Source organism: Arachis hypogaea, chromosome 19 (genome assembly GCF_003086295.3).
Source record: "Arachis hypogaea cultivar Tifrunner chromosome 19, arahy.Tifrunner.gnm2.J5K5, whole genome shotgun sequence".
Taxonomy (NCBI): Eukaryota; Viridiplantae; Streptophyta; class Magnoliopsida; order Fabales; family Fabaceae; genus Arachis; species Arachis hypogaea.
In genome coordinates this window covers 155,532,327-155,554,597 of record NC_092054.1, presented here as the reverse complement: position 1 = coordinate 155,554,597, position 22,271 = coordinate 155,532,327, and the positions used below count along the sequence as shown (strand labels likewise).

Genomic DNA, 22,271 nt, shown 5'->3' with positions numbered 1-22,271 from the left:
ATATTAAATAAAGTTAAAAATAATAAATTTTAATAATTTTTTATTAATATTTTATTTGTTACCAAAATATAAAAAATGTTTAACCATGTATCTCATGGAAATTTAATTTACACAAGTTCTTTACTCAAGATATGGATAATGAAAATTTGTGTATCTACACAGTATACGTTAGCAGCAAAGATGACGGTGACAAAACTGTTTGATTCCTTAGGTGGTAGTTTTGGTTGGTTTCATTCACGAATGTTGAAAACAAATATAGGAGCTTGATTTTACTACTATATGTTCTGTGCAAGTAGAAAATGAGAGATTTGGCAGGTTTGATTGTTTTAAGCATGGATCCTAATTAGCAAGATGGGTGTAAATTAAAGAGGAGTCGGAGTTGTGTGTATGTGATCATTACCCTAATTGTGCAGACATGCGTGACACTGATAGCAAAGCATTTCAAGAAACTAGAAGACCCCAATTTTGGTTGGGATAGAATGAGAGCAAGAGAGAAGAAGAGGAACCGGCAAAGATTCAGGTAGTGAAAGCCACCACCAATTAGAGTAAGAAAAGGGCAACACACACATTCAATAATAAGGCTATACATACAACGGTTTATTAATTAACATAATCCATTATATACTTGGGATGCAAAGAGTGGGAAGTTAGTTTGAGTTAGTAACTAGTATTTGTTATGGTAACAAATTAACAATAGAAATAGAATAGGGCGCCCGTTAGTTAGTTGTTAAAGTTGGAAAGAAGAAGAAGGAGAAGGAGAAGAGGAAAACGAAGAAGCCAAAGTAGCTGAGCGTGTACATGAGCTCAAAAGCTGCAGCCAAGTCACTGTTGAGATAAACAAAACAAAAGAAAAGAAAAGAAAATAAAAGCAAACGAAACGAAACGAAGACCGAAAATAACAAAGTAGTGATAACTTTCTCTCTCTTCTCACTCACTCACTCACTCACTCATGAGTCATGACCCCATCTGTCAGCTAACCTCGCTTGTTATGTCTCTCTCTCATTCTCATTCGGATGGCGTGTCTTTATGATACATACTGCATAGCATAGCATAGCATACTACAACTCTATTTCATAATCATCACTTACTCAATATATATAATAAACAAAGAATCTCATCTCATATATATTATATTAGAACCCATCTTGAAACCGATTGATCGCTGAAGGAGGATCCAAACGATGATGAGGCTGTGATCCCGATGTTGATGATGATCTTCCCCAATTCAACGACCCTTCCTGATCCCTCTCCTTCCCTCCTCCCACCACCGGTGCACCTATGCACGTGTAACTGCCTCCTGCTGCTGATGACTCCGCCGCACCGCCGTAGTTGATGGCGTGTTGCTGGGCGGTGCTGAGGACATGGCCCACGTAGTAATCGTGAGGAGGAGGAGCGAACTGGTGATGAGCCCCCGGGAACGAGACAGGCGGTGGCCTGGATGGTGAAGCGTATAGATAGGGCTGATGATGAGATGCTGCAGCGGTTGATGACGTGGATGACGCAGAGAAGTATCTTGGGAATCTGAGAGCTGCCGCTGTTGGGTCTTGACAGCATCTGAATTCAAAACATGAGAATAATGAAGGAGAGGAAGAAGGTTGAAATAATGGAAATGACAAACATACCCTAAGTGAGGTGGAGGTTGATGAGCAGCAAGGGTGTGATCGTTACGAAACACCAGCTGACGGGCATGGTTCAGCGTCTCTGTTTCCCTCTCTGATGAAAATCAAATAATTTAAATAAATAAAAACAAAAAGAAAAAAGAAGCAAAGCAGGGCCCTCTCTCTTTAAAGTTTCAAGAAATCTCAGGAATCTTGCTTCTTCATCATCATATCACACTCACAACAACTACTTTTTTTTATTTGAAATGACCACGCCTACCTTCATGGACAAATCATTAACAATCTATCAATCTATGTCCCCCGTTTCTCATACATGTATATAATAATATAAAAAAAAGAAAAGAAAAAGAGAGATAGAGTAGAGAGTAGCCTTGGCGGTGGCGGTTCATGTGTCCCCCAAGAGCCTGGGACTTGCAGAACTTGAGGGAACAAAATCTACACTCATACACCTTCCCACACTCCTCTTTTCCATCCTTACCGCCGCCGCTTTTCTTTTTCCTGCAACCTGCACCCAATTAAACCAACTTCCACACATATCATGCATCAATCCATCAATCATTTTTCTTTATGTTTCACCTACCTAGCTAAGACTAGGACAAGACCAAAAACCAAGATAAAAAGTAGTATTTACCGGGAGAGAAGGTGTCTTGGAGGAGTTGTTTGCCATGATCTCTATTGTAGTCATCGGGCAAATTGTTAAGGTCTAATGGGTTTCCTTCTGGTCTCCTGTGAAGGAAACAAGTCATCACATGAATAGAAGAAAGAAGCAGATTCATTATTAAGAGATAGAGGAAAAGCAACAAGGTTTTGTAGTAGTAGTAGTGGGGGAAGACCTACATGGTACCGACACGCAGAGAGAGTAGAGAGAGACAGAAAATATATATAAATATGAGGGGCAAGCCAGCCAGCACTCCTCTTTTCTTTCTTTCTTTCTTTCTTTCTTTCTTTCAGATGAAGGGAAGATAGAACTAAAAGCTTTTTATAAAATTTGCGAGACACACTTTCAGTTTGGAACTGCAATATAGAGGCTAGTTGAGTGATGGTAGAAGATAAAGAGCTTTGAAAGTTCTCTATCAGTTCCTCTGCCACGCCACACACACTCTTTCTCTCTCTCTCCCACACACACACACACACACACAATTGAATGAACAATGGGACAGTGGGTCTCGTGACTTTAAAAAGAGAGTGTGAGAGAGTGGGTGAGTGTGGGAATTGAAGGCTCGCTTAATCACAAGTGTTTACTACTTAATTATTCCAATCTAGTTTGGTCTAGTTTCGTTGGAAACTTAGGGAAGTAAGCCCAAAGAATTATATATATTGATATTAATTATATATATGGCGCTACTTTTTCTGGCTCTATATAGTTTCTTTTGCCCTAGAGCTGAGGTTGATATTGAAAAAAATCGAAAAGAAAAATGGTTTTGCCAACAAAGGGTGGCAATGAGATGGTGCAGTACACATGTTTGAGCATTAAAGTTTGCCCTAAGAATGAAAGAAGGCATTTATATAGCAGAAAGAGGCATAAGGGTACGTGAACAATTTGCGTTGTTATTGTGCTAAAAGGAGGGGGGCATGTTTAGAGAAACAGGTAATGTATGGTCCACATACAATAGCTCAATGCCTCCTTTCTGGGGTGTTAAATTCTACCCAGGGGACTTAGACTTGCTTCAACGAACGGTTGCTATCAGTATCTATCATTAGGGTTTTTGCAATCTAAGTTGAGATAGACTCAACCCCACATCTATTGTTTTATTCTTTGAAACTTATGCTATATCTCTTAGATCACATATACGTAGTCCTTTTCACTGCTCCTCTCTATGTATATATGCATTCACATCCTAGTGCATTTCAATTTTTCTTCTCTATCCCATTATTCATCATGAGACAATTCTAAACCATCAATTTCTAAGTTATAATGCTTTGCAATTAATCCTTTAATTTTGGTAGATAATTATTGACACCGGCAGGTTGCTTGGGCCACCAATTTTGGCGAGGTTAACAACCCCACTGTGGTGACATAGTTTAGATTCCCTTTTACTCTTAAAGAGCCTAGAGAAAAATAAGCATACAGCTTATTTCATATTCAAAAATCAACTTCAACTCTATTTCATAAATAAAAGGTATATGAGTGATTTATACTAGTGGAAGAAGGAAAAACTTTCATAACTTGGACGATGTGCGACTAAAATATAACATAAAACTCACTATTCTAAATAATATGGGACTTGTATTCCCTTATTACAATTAACTAATATAATTAACCTACTAAATCTACTTATTCCTGCGTCAATTATCTACGTTTTTTTTTATTTATTTATCAGAAAAAAAAAGTGTGAAATTGGTAAAATTCTATATAAGCAAATAAAACCCAAAAGCAGTAGCTTAACTGTTTGAAATAAAATAATGGGGTTGGGACCATTGATTACTGGGGAGTTTAATTAAAGCTGTGAGAGATGACAGTACAGAACCACTTAAATAATGATGGTTTAAGTTAAAGCAGGTGTTTAATAAATAAACTAGGCAAGTTAAAGCAAGCTTTGAAAGCAAGCAAGTTGTAGGTATTAGTATTATGTATGGTATTTGACTATTTGTAAATGGCAAAAGCAGAAGAATAGATAGTTAGAAGCAATATTGTCCACAAGCCAGTGGTGATGAACTGAATAGTGGTTCGTTCGCTCTTCACACTACTACACCTGAAATGGATATAAAGGAAAAAGAAGACACTACCTAATAAGAGGGGTAAGCATTAAAATCAGGTGATATTCATGGACCACACTAGCCTCATTGACTAGCTGCTAATTTGTACTATGAATGAAGGCCGTGGATTCAATTCATGATTTGTTTATTTAATTTATGTGACACACATATACATATATACATACACATACACAAATAACAATAATTATTTGACTTGATTTGATTTTATAAATATGATATATTTTGAAAACCCTGGACCGAAGAATCATGCAATGACCGCGCCCTATCTATCTGAATTCTGAAGATCTCTTGCAAGTGTATGTGTATTTGTGTGTATATATATGATTACTTTTCATGTGGTCCTTCACAATTTTAAGCAGTAAATCCAACAAACATCTCTTGTGTGTTCAGAAAGTCTAACAATGCAACTTACAAACCTGTAGAGGAAATTGTCTTCATCATGTTGGCTCCACTACTACCTTTAGTCCTCGACTTCAAGCAGTCAAAATTTTAATTGAAAAGTTCTTTCACTTATGATGACTCAACGTAACGTAACTGACATTATTATTAATACTATATAATCATACCTGCTTAATTAATTATTTTATGTAAACGGGTACCAAACCCCCCTCATTATTTGTACTACAATAAGCATTCATTGTACTGCAAGGGAGACAAGGAAATATTCAAGATAAACGACACAAAATCAGAACCTCTTTTTAGGCCAATGCAATAATAATAACAAAATATATCAAAAGTGCACGTTTTCATTGTTCAAGAACCTTCACAATTCGCTTCATTCTATTAAATTGTAGCATGTTTTGAAACAACGTAACAAAAATTAGAAAGACATGGAATCTTGCTAAATTAAATTTTATCAAATGGTGATTTATATATGTAACGAACTCATTTGAGCTGAGGGGTGTACGTACGTAAGAGTTTAATGATGCAGTTTGATCAGATTTTGAATCTAATTAAAAGTACATGAAAAATAAATCATCATCATCATCAACAGCATCAAACAATTTGAATAGCTTTAGTTTAAAACTTAATATCCCAAATATGACTGACCATATAGTTTTATATTGCGAAACCGATAGTTTGGAAAGGAAAAACCCCTGTATGCAACAAGTATTCAAAATTTTCTTCTATAGGTCAAACTTGACCTCAAGCACACTTCCACATGCATGCTTAATTAAAGTAGCCACAATTTGGACAATAATTCTTTAGCTGATTAAAAGTATAAAACAAAATTGCTGCCTTAAGCTTTTTAGTAGAAGATTTCTAGTGTTAAAGAATTAAAATGAGAGAAAGTATAGGGACAGCAGCTTTTGTGTTTTATGCCAGCATTTAACCATAAAAAAAAAATTAGTAATCTTTTTTTTTTGTATAAATTAGAGTAGTATAGAGAAAATATAATTTCTTTTATAGTTGTTTTTTATTATTTTATTATTATTTAAAATATGAACCTACCTTTATTAATCTCTCTTTTATTCTATTAAAAGAAAAATATGTAAACTTATATTTTTACCATGTAATTCACCGAACATTATTAATGGTCAATCGATGCTTATAAAATACAAAAGTTGTATGTTGACCTCTATTAGTGCTCTTAAAATGAAGCTATCTTCTCTCTTTACTTCAAGCAAGACAGTGTCCACTATTAATAAGAATATTTATATTCCAACTACCAAAACATAAATAATGAAATAGATATTTATCTGAGACAGGTTTACAATAGATAAAGATAAAATAATTAATTTAAACCAATTTAATAATTAGTTTATTAGTATATAATAATTTATATTATAAATTTTTAAATAAAATTTTAATTCACGATAGATTAATTTTTATCTTATTAAATTGGATAATACCGTAAAACAAATAAATGGACATAAAATTTAAACGAATCACGTATAATTAGAGATTCAATTAAGTATTGATGATATTGATGATAAATTTATTTGCAACAATATCTTTTATTATATTTATATATTATGTTATAAATGTTCAAAGGAGGAAATGCTCAGAGAGAGAGAGAGAGATGACTGAGGCTATATATATAGTGAAAGCATCACCACAATCATACATTCCAATCTTGTGACACAAACCAATGTAACTTATGTAATTAATCTTCATCCATTTTCATGACTATACAATATACAAGCACAATACTACATGATTTTTATCTGCTAAGCAAAATAACTCTAATAACAGGTGCTAACTTGTAATACTCCCAGCAATCATGTGTCCACAATATCCTGCTTATATAAACAAGTATATACGAAGTCTTGGGCTTTTAGTTTGAGAAAGTCTCAAGCATCAACAATTTTATTTATAATGGTTGATATTTTTAGTCAGCACTGATCAGCAGTCTAATATTCTTAGTTTAAAAGTTAATACTATATTTTTAAATATTATTTATTAATTACTGATATTAAATAATAAATTATGCCGATCATATAATATTATTATTTTAGTTTTAATTGGGTCTGTAGTTATTTCTTTTGTGAAGTTCTTATTTACTTCATGTTTATTGTTTAAGTTTATTTGCTTTTTGAGTCATGGTAGTTGAGTTTGGTTTGAATGTTCTGATACCAATTATTGAAGAAAATAAGTATCCATTTCCAATCTTAATTCAACCAAATTTAAACTTATATTCATATGTACGGTTAATCTTGGTACCTGATTAAATAGTAACATTGAGTAATAACTTCTAAGCAATAATAATTGCTGAAATAATAATAGACAACGATGTGTATTTATTTGCAAATAACTCCCATGCTTTTAGTTACGAGTTCAGGAACAAGACTATTTGATAAACATCTTTTTGCAAATTAAGTTAAAAGAATAAATGAATCATTGAAACAATGAATGAAATTTTAAAGAAAAGGACCTCACATATTAATAACAAACAAACCTCTTTTGTTTTGGTATGCAAATGGCACTGTAGCCTACCACCTAGTAAAACCAGCTAACAATAGGAGCTGTGCAGGTGAAAATTTTTATATGTATTAATGGAATTTCAACCATGTTCCATAATTATTATAAACTCTCTAACTCTTTGACTAGTTAAAAGACAATTTCAAGTTACCACTCATTATCTATTTTCGAAAAGCATCTATAGATGGATCTTGATGCTTTTCTTCAAACATAATTTATTTTCCTAATCACATTGTTCTAGGTATACTTTCTCTTTAATGTTAAATGATACAATAACCATTGGAACCTAAAATTTTGAATTCAAGCTAATAAAGTTTTATTTTATTTAAACATCAATATTTATATGAAATATATATCGAAAATAAGTTAAACAACGTATATATTTATACATAATTAAATACATGATGACAAATTTTTTATGTGCATGTAGCATTTTTGTTTAGTAATTTCATCTTATAAATATATGTTGGTGTTCATTTTTAACACATACAAAAAAATTAGTTATCATTATTGAAGAAGTAGTTAGTATTTATGTTTCTGGGTATTTGTTGGTACGAACAAGCGGTTCTAAGTGTAGGATTATTTGGGTTAATAGTAATAGCAAGAAATATAATTAAAAAAAGTTCCAAATTACAACTAGCATTCTCAAAGAAGAAAACTTAAAAAAATAAATTAGTACTAGAAATAAAATTAGTCCTATACCTTGAATAAAAAGTTTGGGTTTAACTATTATTATTGTATATATGTACATTTTGTTTTGTTATGTATGTCCATGTTAATCTTTTCAAAGGCAGTAATTTAATGTTATTCGATAATAATAACTTAAATTTCAAGGGAAATTAAAAGTACGCTTTTACGAATAGAAGAATATTATGTACAATATTGTTAATTTTTAAAGAATAATAGTAATTTTTCCAAAATTTGATTTCTAAGCATTAAGGATATTATTTTTAGCAAAACGCTGACTAATAAAATTTATTATTTTAGATTAGTAATTAACCAACAATGTTTAAAAGTATAAATTAAAAATATGTTATTAGACTGTTAAACAAAAAGTATTAGACCGATAGTTAAAAGTATTAACAAAAAATAATAAATTTTGTTGGTCGCTAAATTTTTTTCATTTGATTAATATTTTGGCCAACTTAAATTATTCTAAATCTTAAATCCTATTAGTATAAAAATAAAGTAATGATGCAAAATGCTAACTTATATTAATAAAAAGTATTAGTTTTTAATAATTTTTATTTTTATTTTGGTAAAATGACGATAATAGCTAAGATGTATATATAATTATATATTAAACAGTTTAATAAAACATGTGGAATCATGTAATAACTATTAGTTATTAGTTATTATTTTCACATGAATGAATATGGAGTGATTCGATCTGGTGTGACTTTGGTTGGGAGTTGGGACTAACATAAAGAAAAGAACACAAGAAGGAATGGCATGTTTGGAGGAAAAGGTCAAGAGAGAAGAGTATTATGGTAAGAAAATAATTCATGAGCTTGGAAGTAATTAGTTACGAGACGAAAGCAAATGAAAGCTACATCACTATCTTGGTACTAACTACTAATAAGATGGGTGATATATGGTGAGAAGAAGAATCAGATAATTGTCTTTATCCCCTATGTGCCCATTACCATATGCAATCAAAGATATTATTTTGACTGGATGGATCAATAGTAGTGATTGATTGGTCTTATTATATATTGACCCCCAAAAATGGAGGTCAAAGAGTTAGGTTATTATATAGTTCACTACTCACTAGTCTTCATCTTCACATAGCTCCGCAATGAGTACTGTGCCTCCCTCATTGCCACTTCATTGGGGGCTCAGCCTCCATCTAACTTTCTGTGATCGAATAGCTGTTTAGTTATTACTTCGAAATTTCGGTTGCAGTTTCCCTTTGCATATAGCCATTTTTTCATTCTTATAAAAGTAGCTTCTCCTCCTAATATATATCTAGCTCCATATATAGTTTTCACCATAATGTTACCACTTCCTATCTCTTCTTCTCTATCGTAGCTTGCCTTCATTCCCAACCGGGAACAAATATAATTAAACCCCCCTATATAAAATCATTTTCAACTTTTTCGGCATGCATATCAGAACAATGATAGGAGTCGGATATGATCTTCAATAATCATTTTTTTAAATAATTTCTATTGTGTTTGGGTTCCACTAAATTATAATAATCTAAGAATAATTATTATTTCTTTTTCGTGATCTCAACACTAGAAAATGTTAATATTTATTTGATTTTTGTGTTTTTTGGATCAATTTATCATGACATATTTATATACAGAAATTAATTTTGATATTGGACTAAAAATGGCATTTTCTAAAGTTATAAGTCGCTAGAGTATAGTGTTATACATATCCAAACGTGACAAACATAAATAAAAAATACACCGTTAAGTTTAGACGTTAGAAATCAGACGGTAAATTTTTTTAGGAGAAGAAAATCAGACCCTCCAAATTTATATTCATAAATTTTTAATTGTAAGAAATGAGAAACGTTCGATTTCAGTTTTCTCTAAAATTTCAATTTAAAAAAGGAAATCACACATGTAATAATTTCATTTAAATTGAATTTAAAAAATATAATTACTTAGGGGGTACCTTATCCTACCCTATTAACGTTCCATATATAACACATATTTTTATAAAAATTAGGTATACAGTGAAGGAGGTAAGAGTTGAATCCACAATTTTTTTCATATAATATCTTGCAATAAGTGAGCATCCACTAGACTAATTAATTAATTTAGTAATTTAAAGTATTAGTTTTTTATTTTTTATTTTATTAATATGTATGAAATTTAGAATTATTGAATTTTATATTTGTTTTGAAAAAAAAATTGATATTTTAGCAGGTAGGGTATGATAGGGTAGGGTTTAGAACTTTAGGATGCGGGTAGGGTTAGGATTAAGAGATTCTCAACCTGTGAATAGAGTAGGATAGAATTTTAATAAAATTTTTAACCCACAGGTAGAATTAGAACAGAATCCACCCTACTCTATCCATTGCGAGTCCTAATTTACACACATTTATAATCTATAATAAAAAAATTTTAGCCTTACGAATATCTGAATATAAGAATATGAATGTAAAGATAAGAAAATAAGAAAAAGGTGACATCAACAAAATTGATAGGGAATCTATCTACTTACAATATAAGTTCAGAAATCCAGAATAGCAAAGTGGTTAATTTTGTTGGGTGGTGGTTGTGAATGAAGTTAGAAATGGACTCCAAGAATTGCAACTACAGTAACCTCAATTTGCTGAAACAAAGAACTACAGTGGGCTAAACAAGCATAGTGTGTAGCTCTTAAGAGAACGCATATGTCATGATGGTGTTGGGTGACATTTAATTTACCACGCCCTACGATGCGAAGCTAAATAAAAATGACATGATATATTTGGGGTGGATTAACTAGTATGATGAACTTGGAAAAATATCCTGAAATGGTATGCTCTAAGTAAGCTAGGTATGGACATAGGATAATCACACTCGAGCCCCGAGGGCACACTCACCAACACGGCAACACCAACCTAATAAGAGGTGTCATTCTTCTCCTATTCTATATTTATACCCAATTTATGATGCCAGTACCTACTAACTACTAAGAGCTCTCGCTTAAGTATGCTAGTTTGTTACCTCACTCATCTCATCTCCCAGGTTTTACCTATGTGCTATTCTTGCGTGCTAACACGTATTTTCTAAGCCAATTTATATGGTTAAACTCTTAAATAATACCTTAATAACTATTAACTAGTGCTCTCTACGGTAGTCAAATAGTGCTTTCAAAAACATAATACAACAAAGATTGGGATGGATGGCGTTAAACACATCCAAATTCAATCGGTGATTAGTCATTGTATATTTATATAAATATATGAGTTATTTAATTTATTTTATTTTTATTATATATTTTATAAAAATAATTGATTGTTTTCGTATAATTTTGTTTTTCTTGCGTCCAATACATGTGTTTAATCTTTTTGTTTTTGTTTTAGTTTAATATTTTTTTTATGTTGAATGGTTTCTTACGTTTAAAAGCCCAATATATCAGGGCCAACTACTGGATCTTATTGAAAAATTAAATAGCTGGAATAGATCCAAGAACATCAAAAGCCCAAATCACTGCACGAGTGTTGAGATTCAGGAGTAAAACAACTGCAAGTGAAAATACGATACTCTGACCAGCCCAAAAACAAATAAAACGAGCAATGGCCAATACAAATAATAAATAAACAAAAGTAATTAGGAGTAAGAAAACAATATAGCATGTAGGAGTTGGAGAAAGCACAAATGAGTAATCTTATATAAATGATCTTTTGTTTTGTCACAAGTATAGTTCAAATATTGGTAACTTAATAGTTTAGGAAGAGTTTCTTGTTTTAAGCATAGTTGTAAAAACTGGATCAGACTGATCGGTTCTACCGAAAAATCAGTGAATCGAATTTATAATTGATCTGGTTGATTAATATGATCGAATATGAAAGAGAACCGCTGAAAACTGGATTGAACCGGCCGGTTCTGATGAAAATCGAAGAACTGGCGGTTTTTGCTCAACCGATTGGTTTGGAAGCTTTTTTTAAAATTCATTTGCCAAACGACGTCGTTTTGGTTTATTTAGGAAAAAAAAAAAAAAAAGACTCAAGTCTCGTATACGCTATACCCAATACCCCCAAAATCCCTGTTTCCACTTTCCACTTTCTCCAACCCTAATCCCCTAACCAGTAACCACACCACAACGGCTAACCCTTCCCCTCACCTCCTCACCTCACTCTGTCACTCACCGAGCCACCGCCGGCCGCCGCCGGCCGCCGCAGTCGTCTTCTTCGTCTCACCACCGGACACCCATTCTGAAGTTTGAAGGAACAGAACAGACCCGCGGCTCCGCTTCGTCCCTGTCTCTCATTGCCGTCGCCGTTTCCTCGCCGTTGCCGCGCCGTCGCCGTCGCCGTCGTCTTCGTCTTCTTCTGTGTCAAACATGTTAGTTGAATATGTTGTTCTCCTCTGTTCTGCACTTCTGCTCTATGACTATGATTGTTGAAAATTTGGAATTATGAAGCTGTTATGACTTATGAATAATTGAGTTATGTTATTCTATTCTGTTATGAAAACTTGAAATTTCTGGGATGAATATGCTTGTTGAAAGCTTGAAACTACGAATAATGTTGTTATGTTGATGTGTTCTGTGTTGAATATGCTTGTTGAAAACTTGAAATTATGAAGCTGTTATGACTAATGTTATGTTATTCTGTTCTATTATGAAAACTTGAAATTTCTGGGATGGATATGCTTGTTGAAAGCTTGACACTATGAATATGCTTGTGCTGTGAATTTAACTATTTAAGGTTGCTGTGAATTTAACTATTTAAGCCTTTAAGGTTGCTGTCACTTGAAATTTCTGGGATGGATATGCTTGTTGAAAGCTTGAGACTATGAATATGCTTGTGCAGTGAATTTAACTATATTAAGGTTGCTGTGAATTTAACTATTTAAGCCTTTAAGGTTGCTATCTTGCTGAATAGGGAATTTAAATCACTCATTGGATTTAGTTTATGAATTGTTATTCTTATTGTGTTTAATTAAGATACTATTGTACTAGTACTAACTAATTTCATGCCTATGTTTGTATTAGTTATTTTTAGACTTTGAAACTTGGTTGTTTTTAAAATGTTGGTGAAGAATTGAAGATATGTATTTTGAATTTTTTAAGTTTATGACTATTTTTAGTATTTTATATTTTTTATACGTAAAACCGGTTTTATCAGTTCAACCAACGATTTATCGGTTGAACCAATAAACCAGTAAATCAGTAATCTGATCGGTTTGATTACCGATTCGGTTCTTACAACTATGGTTTTAAGTTTTAACCGTTAATCTGAACTATAAAATATATATATAATATATATTAATTAAAATTAACGGTTAAAATAATTGAAACATCGCTTATTACACTTAAAATTTTTTTTATAATTTATGTTATAGGTAAATTTTGATGGTAGTATAAATATAAATTACAATAGAAATAATTAAATAAAGAAAGAAAAAAGTGGGAAAAGAAAACTTATCCTATGATAGACATGGCAGTGTGTGGAGTGAGTGATAGACATGGCAGTTTCAGCTTCTCTAATTCCGGTATCATCCACCACCACGACTTCGCTCGCATTCGGCACCAGAAAGCCACCCGCATTTCCGTCTATTGCTTGTCCATTCAAGGTTGCCACCTGTTCTCTTCATTACCGCTCTCTCTGTCTCCTTTCACTCCATGCTCATGTATTTCATGGCTTCAACTTGCAGGGATCCCTCAAGAAGTTGAACTCGACACCATGCGGCTACACGGCAACGCTCAGGGTGCAGCTCAGAAGACCCCTCTCGGTGGTGAACAAGGCAGCTTCTGCCCCTGCCCCTGCGGCGGGGGCTTCGAGCGTGCGGTTCAGGCTTGACAACCTGGGCCCGCAACCGGGTTCGAGGAAGAAGGCGAAGAGAAAGGGAAGAGGCATATCGGCGGGGCAAGGCGCAAGCTGTGGTTTTGGGATGAGGGGTCAGAAGTCACGGTCTGGCCCCGGCGTCAGGAAGGGTTTCGAGGGTGGTCAGATGCCCCTTTACCGTCGAATCCCCAAACTTCGAGGAATTGCTGGCGGTATGCTATTATGTTCAAAATATAAAAGCTTTATGTTTTATTTCTACAGAATAGGGGCTTCTAGATTGGATTTCATTAGATTATGACTTGAACCTCAGAGAGATGTTCAAGGCAATTTTGTCATTTCTGCAATGCAATTATTGCAACTTAGATGAGGGCTACAAGAAACAGTAAATTATGATTGCCATGTATAGCTTAATCGGTTTTTTCATTGCATCTATTGCATGGTGAGCTTTAATCCGACATGGTAATTAAACAATAGAGAAAAGTATTAATGTATCACTACTAGATAGAGCGTAATGCTAGATTGTTCAATTCTGTTGGTAGACCAATAATCTGGTGGTTGGTCTTCGCCTAACAAGGAAGGTTATTTCCGGTGATGTGCTGCATGGAGTTTTTCTTTCTAGCTGAAAATAAAATCCTAGTTAAGACTTAAGAGAACTGCTATATACTGGTTTCGTATGCCTGTTTATGTCTAGCTGTGTGGTTCTACCTTCATGGCTCATAACCTTTTGTGGAGTTGGCCATACTGCGCCTGGTTCCTACAACCGGATCATGATTTAATCAGCGCTATCATGATCTTATAGTATCTAATAAGGGAAGCAAGCATTCTTGCAAAAGATAATTTGCATGTGCATGTATCTCTTCCGGAACCATTTTTTGATGCCCCTTTTCTCCCTTCTCTTCTCTTTTGATAAGGTATGCGTGCTGGGCTACCAAAATATGTCCATGTAAATCTGAGGGACATAGAGGATGCTAGATTTAAGGATGGTGAACAGGTGTCTCTTGAAACTCTAAAGGAGAAGGGTGTGATTAATCCATCAGGAAGAGAAAGGAAACTTCCTTTGAAGGTACAGATCATGTATTGATTCAATTGCATATAAATCATGTGGCATATTTTTCTCTTACTTTCCCTTCTTGATGATTAAATGAGTTAGGGTATTAGGATATATGATCTTGAACAGCAAATGAGGATGCCACATTTTCTTAGCACAATCTACCATAAAAGAACTATACCATTTTCATGCTTAGAGTAAATTTCCTTGAAATTCCCAGATGTTCTTGGATCAGACTCATGTTTAATGGGTTTGTCTATAAAGTCAAATTTTAAATGACATTTTAGTGGACATGTCAAGGACCTGAAATTCTAAATATGAAATATCCTTCCCCTATCCAAATCTATCTTTGATAGGAGACCAAACACTTGAAAAAGATTGATATTGAAATAATGAGATCTAATGACATTTCTGTCATTGCACAGTGAATTATTAAAGGATCATTTTCTACAGAAGGCAACAAAATTTGGGTGAACCAACTGTATTTTCACATTGACATTGCTTTCAATAATATTTTGAAGAAGCCATTTGAAATAACTCTAGTAATTAACTTCTATTCTTCTGAAAGCATATTGGCTAGTGTTTAGGGACTGAAACTATAGCACATGGAGCACCATGCATTTGTTGATTAAATTCTAGCGTCATATCTGTAATATGCAAATGCTTTTCTGGTTTCCCAAGAAGCACACCTTTGCAACAAGTGTATTTAAGAAAGCCTTTGCTTCGAGTTAATGATGCAGTGAATTTAACTTCTTAAGGTCCAGAATCTTGTTTTGACTTTTGATAGATCAACAACCTGTACAAAGTATCTGAGATAGAGATTACGAAAGAAGAAAGAAAATAATGTGTTGCAAACTTGTGCTTTTGTTTCAGATTTTAGGTGAAGGAGAGCTTAGTAAGAAGTTGACATTTAAAGCCCGTGCTTTTTCAACATCCGCAAAGGAGAAACTAGAGAGTGCTGGTTGTTCCCTCACTGTGCTTCCTGGCCGTAAGAAATGGGTTAAGCCATCTGTTGCTAAAAACCTTGCGCGTGCTGAAGAATACTTCGCCAAGAAGCGAGCTGCTGCAGCTGCATCTGAACCAGCTTCCGCATGAAGTTGAAGCGTTCATGTGCATCACATGTAGAAATCTTGTAAGGTGAAAAGTAGTTTCATAGGAACCACCACATGTTTCACGTTCTTTGGTATCTATGTGCTGCTTCATTTAGTTATTTTTCTACATAAAGGCAGTAATTCTTTGTTCATTTTGCATTGTAATGTATTGTTATGCAAATTCAGTAATTCAATGTTGTATATCTCATTAAATTTTGTCCAGCCATCACCGATTTAGTTTTGAAAAGTATAAAGCATTTTTAAAAAAGAAAATGTAAGTTTTTTTTTTTTTTAATCATTGATTCAGGGTTAACGGTTGGGGGTTGTACCCCGTTTAGTTTCATAATAATATAAATGAAACCATTGCGTCTGTGACAACTAGCCGTAATGGATTAAGATAACAAGATATTTTGCTGTTTCTACTTTCTTGTTGAAGGTGGATGTTGATTACTGAAAGTTCCTCTTAGGTGCAAGTTTCCCTGTTCAGTGATGCAAAGTTCATTCCAATTTCCAAACCTAGTAGAATCCATGCGTCAGGAACACTGCTTTTCTTACTGTTGCCAAATACAACTTTAAATTGCAACGTCATGGTCCTTATTCCTTCCAAAACTAGAAGCCTTTCCTCTACTACTTTTCCCTTTCTTTTTCCTCTGCCCTCTATAAAATATCTATAAAATAACTACAAGTTGAAAATTTTTTTAATTTGGTGCTCAACTAGTTAGTTGCTTTTGTACAACGTTTTTCCCTCTTTTTTTCCCATTATGTTGTCATTTACCGCTTTTAAACAACCTAAAACCTATTAAGTTTCTCTTAAAAAGAATAAATTATAAGTAAGCATCAATTTGAAACGTGGTTTCTCTCCACTTCAATATAAAGTTATTGTTGAGCAATAATATCCGGGCTTTTTTATCACTCTTTTTATTGAACCAATATATCCTTATTAGCAACCTCTTACAAGTTATAGCTATTTAAGTTAAAAAGTCATCATAAATTCTACATTACAATCATAGAAATTTAAATTTTAACAAGAAATACTAGAATGTTATTAGAATTTATTATTTTTGACAATTATTTTTAAGTTTTAACTAAATCCAATTCATTTAGTTAAGTAATCCAACAATATATTATAGCTCACACTGTTAAATATTGATAACTAATTGAAGACTAAAAATAATAAATTTTAGTATTCTTTAATTTCAACATATTTTCAATATTAAATATTATATTTTTTTGTTTTTAGAAAGTAGGCGGGAAGTGCCCAGCAAGTAGCTACTATCAATAATCGTAACCATCAATATATGGTGTCGGTTTGACATTTATACGATTTCACTCGCATAATCTATCTATAGCTTGTCATTTTTTTTCCCAGCGTAATATTTTGATTATTTTTCCAATCCCATCACACTGTTCTCAGTCGTGATCTATGTGAGTGCACAATTAGTAGCATCTTCTGTTGACCCAATAGCTTAATATTGATTGTGTGCTAAGCTAATCATGTGGGGAATAATGAATAAACTAATATTATTGCTGCTAAGACACGCACTATATATATTTTTTTTTTCTGAACAAATGTACGTCAACACTCAACAAAATGATGAGGAACAAAAAAAGGGGGCACGAGGTGTTTAATTGTAAGGCCTCCTCCACACACTCATTAGTGCAGTTGATTTTGGATCTATTCCTCTTATAAAGTCACTTCAAAAAGTAAAGGCAAAATGGTTGTTGCATCAACACCAAAATAGTATAGGGACCAAAGCGTGTCAATGCTTTCAACCAAAATTGTCCTTGTCACCAAATCGTAACCCAAGCTATACATCACCCTCAACTGCTTTATTATTACTAGATTAGATCTAATTAGGAATATCATCAATGTTGATGACAGAAGGTAAACCACATCAACAGGACTTTTATAATTAAAGAATCAAATGCGAACAGCTTTACCGATAATTTAGGTTTGAAAAACTAACTATAATCAGCAAGATCTATAGACGACTGAATGATTAATGGAGATTATGATTACACTTCTTTATTCTGGAACTGAAAATCTTGTTTCAAGTTTGTCCATAATAATAAAATATTTTCTTTTTAAACGGGTCTATTTTTCCTTTTTTTTAAGGAGATGCTCCATAAAGATGTATAAAACGTCTTTTTGTAAAGATACTTATATGTCGCATTATTATTGGACGTATTAATAAATCCGTTATTTTTAAATTTTTTAACAAATTAGAATAAAATTGATTTTTTTATAATAATAACAATAAATTCAATTGTTATCAGATCCGGTTAAACCAATCAATTTACATAACCCACTGGATTATGGTTTTTTTTTAAAACAAAAATCAGAGATATATTTATCTTTTTATCAAAAAATTTAAACATAATTCAGTTTAGATTGTGTAAATCGATCGGATCAAATCGAATCTAATAATTATAATACGGACAATTAAATTTATTATTATTATTATAATAAACCGATTTTGTTCTGATTTATTAAAAAATAAATTATTAACTAATTTAATAAAAATGTCTAATAATATTTAACACATGTAAATATTTAAAAAAAAAAAGATATTTTTAATATTTTTTATCCAAGTGACCTCCTTTTTGTAATCCTCCTTAATGGATACAATATTTTCAATGTTTAGCAGTATGACTTCCGCACAGAAAACAAACCCCAAACATAAATCAAACAACAAATCGCAATTACGCTATGCATATACGCAAATGCTGTATCTTTGATTTTTTTTTTTTTCTCGTCATAAATTCATAACACAACAACCTGGCTGGGGGAATGCTTGGTTCTTTTATTAGTAAGGCATGCATAATTTTATGAAGGCATAAGTAAATGATTTGTAATTCTCTCTAATGTTTCCTACAAATTTATTTTAAACTTTAAATAATAAACAATTATACTACACTTAAAAATAGCCATCAATCATGCATATGTATAGAACGTATATTAAAATATAAAATATATATTAAAAATATATAAAACAATACATATAAATATATAGTAACTGATATTTAATGTGCATAGATAATTTTAAATAAATTTTACAATATTATGTAAATGTATATTATCAAAAAATATGTTATTTTCTATAGTAATTAATTACTTTGAAATTTACGTGATTATGAAGTCAATGTTTCTAATAATATTGAAAGTAAAGTTAAAAATGGGGTACAATTTTTTTTTCAATTAAACTTTTAAAATGATAATTAATTTATAATAATTTTTTTTGAAAGACAATTGTATGTTATTCTCTTGTCCATAATAATATTACTAAAAGTCTAAAACAGTGAAGCTTATATTGGGAAGTTGTTTGCTATTTGTAAGGACATCTACATGCTCTAATTCCCCACTCGCCATGTTCGATCTTAAATCTGCTTAGCATGATTTATAATTAGGGGTGAACACTAATACGATCGAATCGGATATGGCTAAAATTTCGATCTGATCTACACTAAAATTGTTGGATCGGATCCAGTATCTGCAATTTTTAAGATTGGATCCGATCCGATCCGATCTGCACATTTGCGGATCGGATCAGATCGGATCGGATATCGGATATATCCGCAAAACAAAAAAAAAATTTTAAAAGTTTATTTTTATTAAAAAAATATCAATAAAATTCATTTTTTCTATTCTTTTAAATATGTTTACTTTTAAATATGTTTACTCTTAAAATAATATTAAACATACATTTCTTAAATAATAAATTAAAATAATACAACATATATGATAATTATTAGTTGAAATAAAATATAAAAATAATATTTATTTATTTATTTCTTTATTTTTGCGAATACACGGATATGCAGATCGGATATGCGAATATCAACACAAAATCCGCAATCCGATCCGAGTAGTGTGCAGATCTGATCCGATCCGATTAGTGTGCGGATCTGATAGCCTTGCAGATCGGATCCATATCCACAATTTTCGGATCAGATTCGGATAAATACCGCGGATATGCAGATCGACACATGACAAATTAACCAATTATATTAGAGTCCTTAGAATTAAACAAAAGTCACCAACAGCACAAAGTGAAATTTGTGAATTTTTTTCTATTTTTTAACCCATATTGTCTATATTAACAGCATAAGAAATGTTCCTATAACAATATTTTGTATATGACTAAAGTCTATGTCATTGTATTATATATATATATGACATCTAAACACTCTATTGATGAGTTTTTAAAAAGAATAAACAATAACAGAATAATGCAAAATTTTTATCTTAAATAATGTAAATTTTTATATTGCCATTAACTATTTCAATAGTAACTATATATACATAAATAATCAAAGTTATTCATGTACAATAACCATTTTTTTCTTAAATATTCAAATTCTTTTTTGTTTCCATACATGCAATCAATATCAAACATGCTAGCTGGCCAAATAACGAAGTTCTAAATTTCAAAAGAAAATGAACGAGAGAACGTCAAGAGGAAGGAAGAATTTTGATCTAATCATTAAAAAAAAAAAGTAACAATAAAGACAATGAACATATATATCTATACAATTTGCAATTAAGGAGTGGCTGGAGTGCAATCTCATTTAAGGAAGATGAGTTATCAACTTATCATCACATTTCATAGAAAGATTCAAAAGTGGGCAGAAAAGGAAAACAATCTCATAAAAAATAAATTCTCAAGCCTAAAAGCTTATTTCCAAAAAATTTGAGGATGCAGTACAAAGCTCAACTCGGGCATAGAGAATATGAGAGGAGTTTTGGAAGTTCAAGGCGTTGTTATTAGAAAGAGGGATGCTAATAGTATGAGCGACTAAGTAGAAGTAAATACTAATATAACTTACTGATGATAAGGTGAGAATTGCATTGTAAATATAGGTGTTTTTCATGCAGTACATATAAACCAAATTAAACAATTTTATAAAAAAATGTCTAGCATATTTTGTACTCTTCCCACTATTAAGTTAAGAAATAGAGCAAACTTTTAAAAAAATAATAATGACATTAAAACCCTTCAACAATCAAATTAGTACATAATCAAATTCGTGTAAAATAAATAATAATTTGAAATAACCAAACTCTTTTTTCCTCTTGTAATTAAATTAAATATTTATAATAGATACAACCAAAATCATAACATTATCAAAATATATTCGAACTCATACAACTATACAATCCAATGTTACATAACAATACCCACTAAGAAAAAAAACATCAATATATTCAAATTTCTTATGGATTAGTATTAGAAAAATAAAAATAAAAAAAGGACAAATAAGTTTATGATTTTTTGTCTTGCAAATATATTTGTCTTATAGATTGAAAAATATATTTAAGTCCCTAACCTCTTTAAAAGGTGGACATATGTATCTCTCCGTTCACATGGGTCCGTAACGGAAAAGTCTAACGTAGCTCCCGTTACGGTGATCTGACCGTTATGAATGCACATGTTCGTCTCGAAATTTTCTACGAAAATGTACTGAATAATTTGGTAAAGAAATCATGTTTTCTTATCCAGTTCTCCCCTTTTCAGTTCGTGATTTGAATTATGGTAATTGAGAGATTTTGTGATTTTGATGGTTTATGCATACTCTAGCAATGGATAATCACTGGGAGCTCAATATTGATTATTGTGGTATTGTATGAATTAGATCGTGTATCTTGTTGAATTGGAGTTAAATTAGTGGATATTGGAAGCTTGGAATTGAATCCTGCGAGCTGGAAATTCAATTGGTGAGGAGTTGGAGTTTTGGAGCTTGAGGAACGGTGGATAATTGAGGTGTTCTGGGTTTAGGTAGAAATCAGCCAAGGTATGGTTTTGGTTTCTCGTAGTTAATGTTTAATGTCACGTGAAAACTTAGGCTAGAAAGCCTTAAGATAGGAATGAACTGAATGAATTATTGATGGATTGTGTATATGGTATGTGATGTGTGATTCAATTTCGTAAACAGTTTGCTATTAGAGTTGGTTGGTTTTTGAAAAAGATTTAATATCAGAATTGGGTTATTTTGAAATAATTTGATATTGAAAATTATTTGAATGACCGAGAAGTGTTTGGTTTGGTAGTTGGGACCCTTGAGGGGTGGCAAAAGTCTAAGTTTTAGAGGAGATGCTACTGAAATTTTTATGAAAATAGGAGGTTTCATTTGAAGTGGTTATTTATAAAGATTTGGATTTTTAAAGATTTTATAATTTAATTTTGAGTTATTAAGAAAAAAAATTATGTTTTGAGTTTGCTCTATTAAAAAAAGAATGAATTACGTTTTGAATATGAATTGTTGTTGAACGAAATTGAAGGTGTGATTATAAGGAATAAAGGATGATGAGAATTGATTTTAAGTATAATTGTTGAATGAATATGAATGAATTATAATGATAATGAGATATGTGTGACCGAGTAAGAGGCGATGGCGTTGTTCACTCGCTCCGGGTATAA

At 32.0% G+C, this 22,271-nt stretch overlaps 2 protein-coding genes across 4 annotated transcripts; one reads left to right on the top strand and one right to left on the bottom strand.

Annotated features, from left to right (window-relative positions):
* Positions 1–773: 773 nt before the first annotated feature.
* Positions 774–3,165, bottom strand: LOC112779796 (zinc finger protein JAGGED-like). 2 transcript variants are annotated; one of them, XM_025824142.3, is made up of 5 exons: positions 2,457–3,165; positions 2,251–2,345; positions 1,990–2,124; positions 1,623–1,713; positions 774–1,554 (listed from the first exon to the last, which is right to left on the bottom strand). In XM_025824142.3, coding segments are annotated over exons 1-5 (744 nt in total). In that variant the 5' UTR covers positions 2,459–3,165; the 3' UTR covers positions 774–1,133. The 2 variants fall into 2 exon arrangements, with proteins under 2 accessions (XP_025679927.1, XP_025679928.1); XM_025824143.3 differs by lacking the exon at positions 1,990–2,124 and having other exon boundaries at positions 2,457–2,769.
* Positions 3,166–11,900: 8,735 nt separating this feature from the next.
* Positions 11,901–16,065, top strand: LOC112776213 (large ribosomal subunit protein uL15c). Of its 2 annotated transcripts, none has more exons than XM_025820278.3 (5): positions 11,901–12,268; positions 13,364–13,501; positions 13,583–13,925; positions 14,625–14,776; positions 15,635–16,065. In XM_025820278.3, exons 2-5 carry the CDS (start codon positions 13,394–13,396, stop codon positions 15,854–15,856), a joined length of 825 nt encoding a protein of 274 aa, XP_025676063.1. In that variant the 5' UTR covers positions 11,901–12,268; positions 13,364–13,393; the 3' UTR covers positions 15,857–16,065. The 2 variants fall into 2 exon arrangements, with proteins under 2 accessions (XP_025676063.1, XP_025676062.1); XM_025820277.3 differs by having other exon boundaries at positions 11,918–12,268; positions 13,373–13,501.
* Positions 16,066–22,271: the final 6,206 nt, after the last annotated feature.

Bases quoted from the DNA above. Each gene is read 5' to 3' on its own strand.
- LOC112779796 (XM_025824142.3), bottom strand. The intron at 2,125-2,250 runs GTAAATACTACT...AATTGGGTGCAG, and splicing joins CCAAGACACCTTCTCTCCCG to GTTGCAGGAAAAAGAAAAGC. The intron at 1,555-1,622 runs GTATGTTTGTCA...TTTTGAATTCAG, and splicing joins CAACCTCCACCTCACTTAGG to ATGCTGTCAAGACCCAACAG.
- LOC112776213 (XM_025820278.3), top strand. From the start codon at position 13,394: ATGGCAGTTTCAGCTTCTCTAATTCCGGTATCATCCACCACCACGACT. The intron at 13,502-13,582 runs GTTGCCACCTGT...TTCAACTTGCAG, and splicing joins CTATTGCTTGTCCATTCAAG to GGATCCCTCAAGAAGTTGAA. The intron at 14,777-15,634 runs GTACAGATCATG...CTTTTGTTTCAG, and splicing joins AAAGGAAACTTCCTTTGAAG to ATTTTAGGTGAAGGAGAGCT.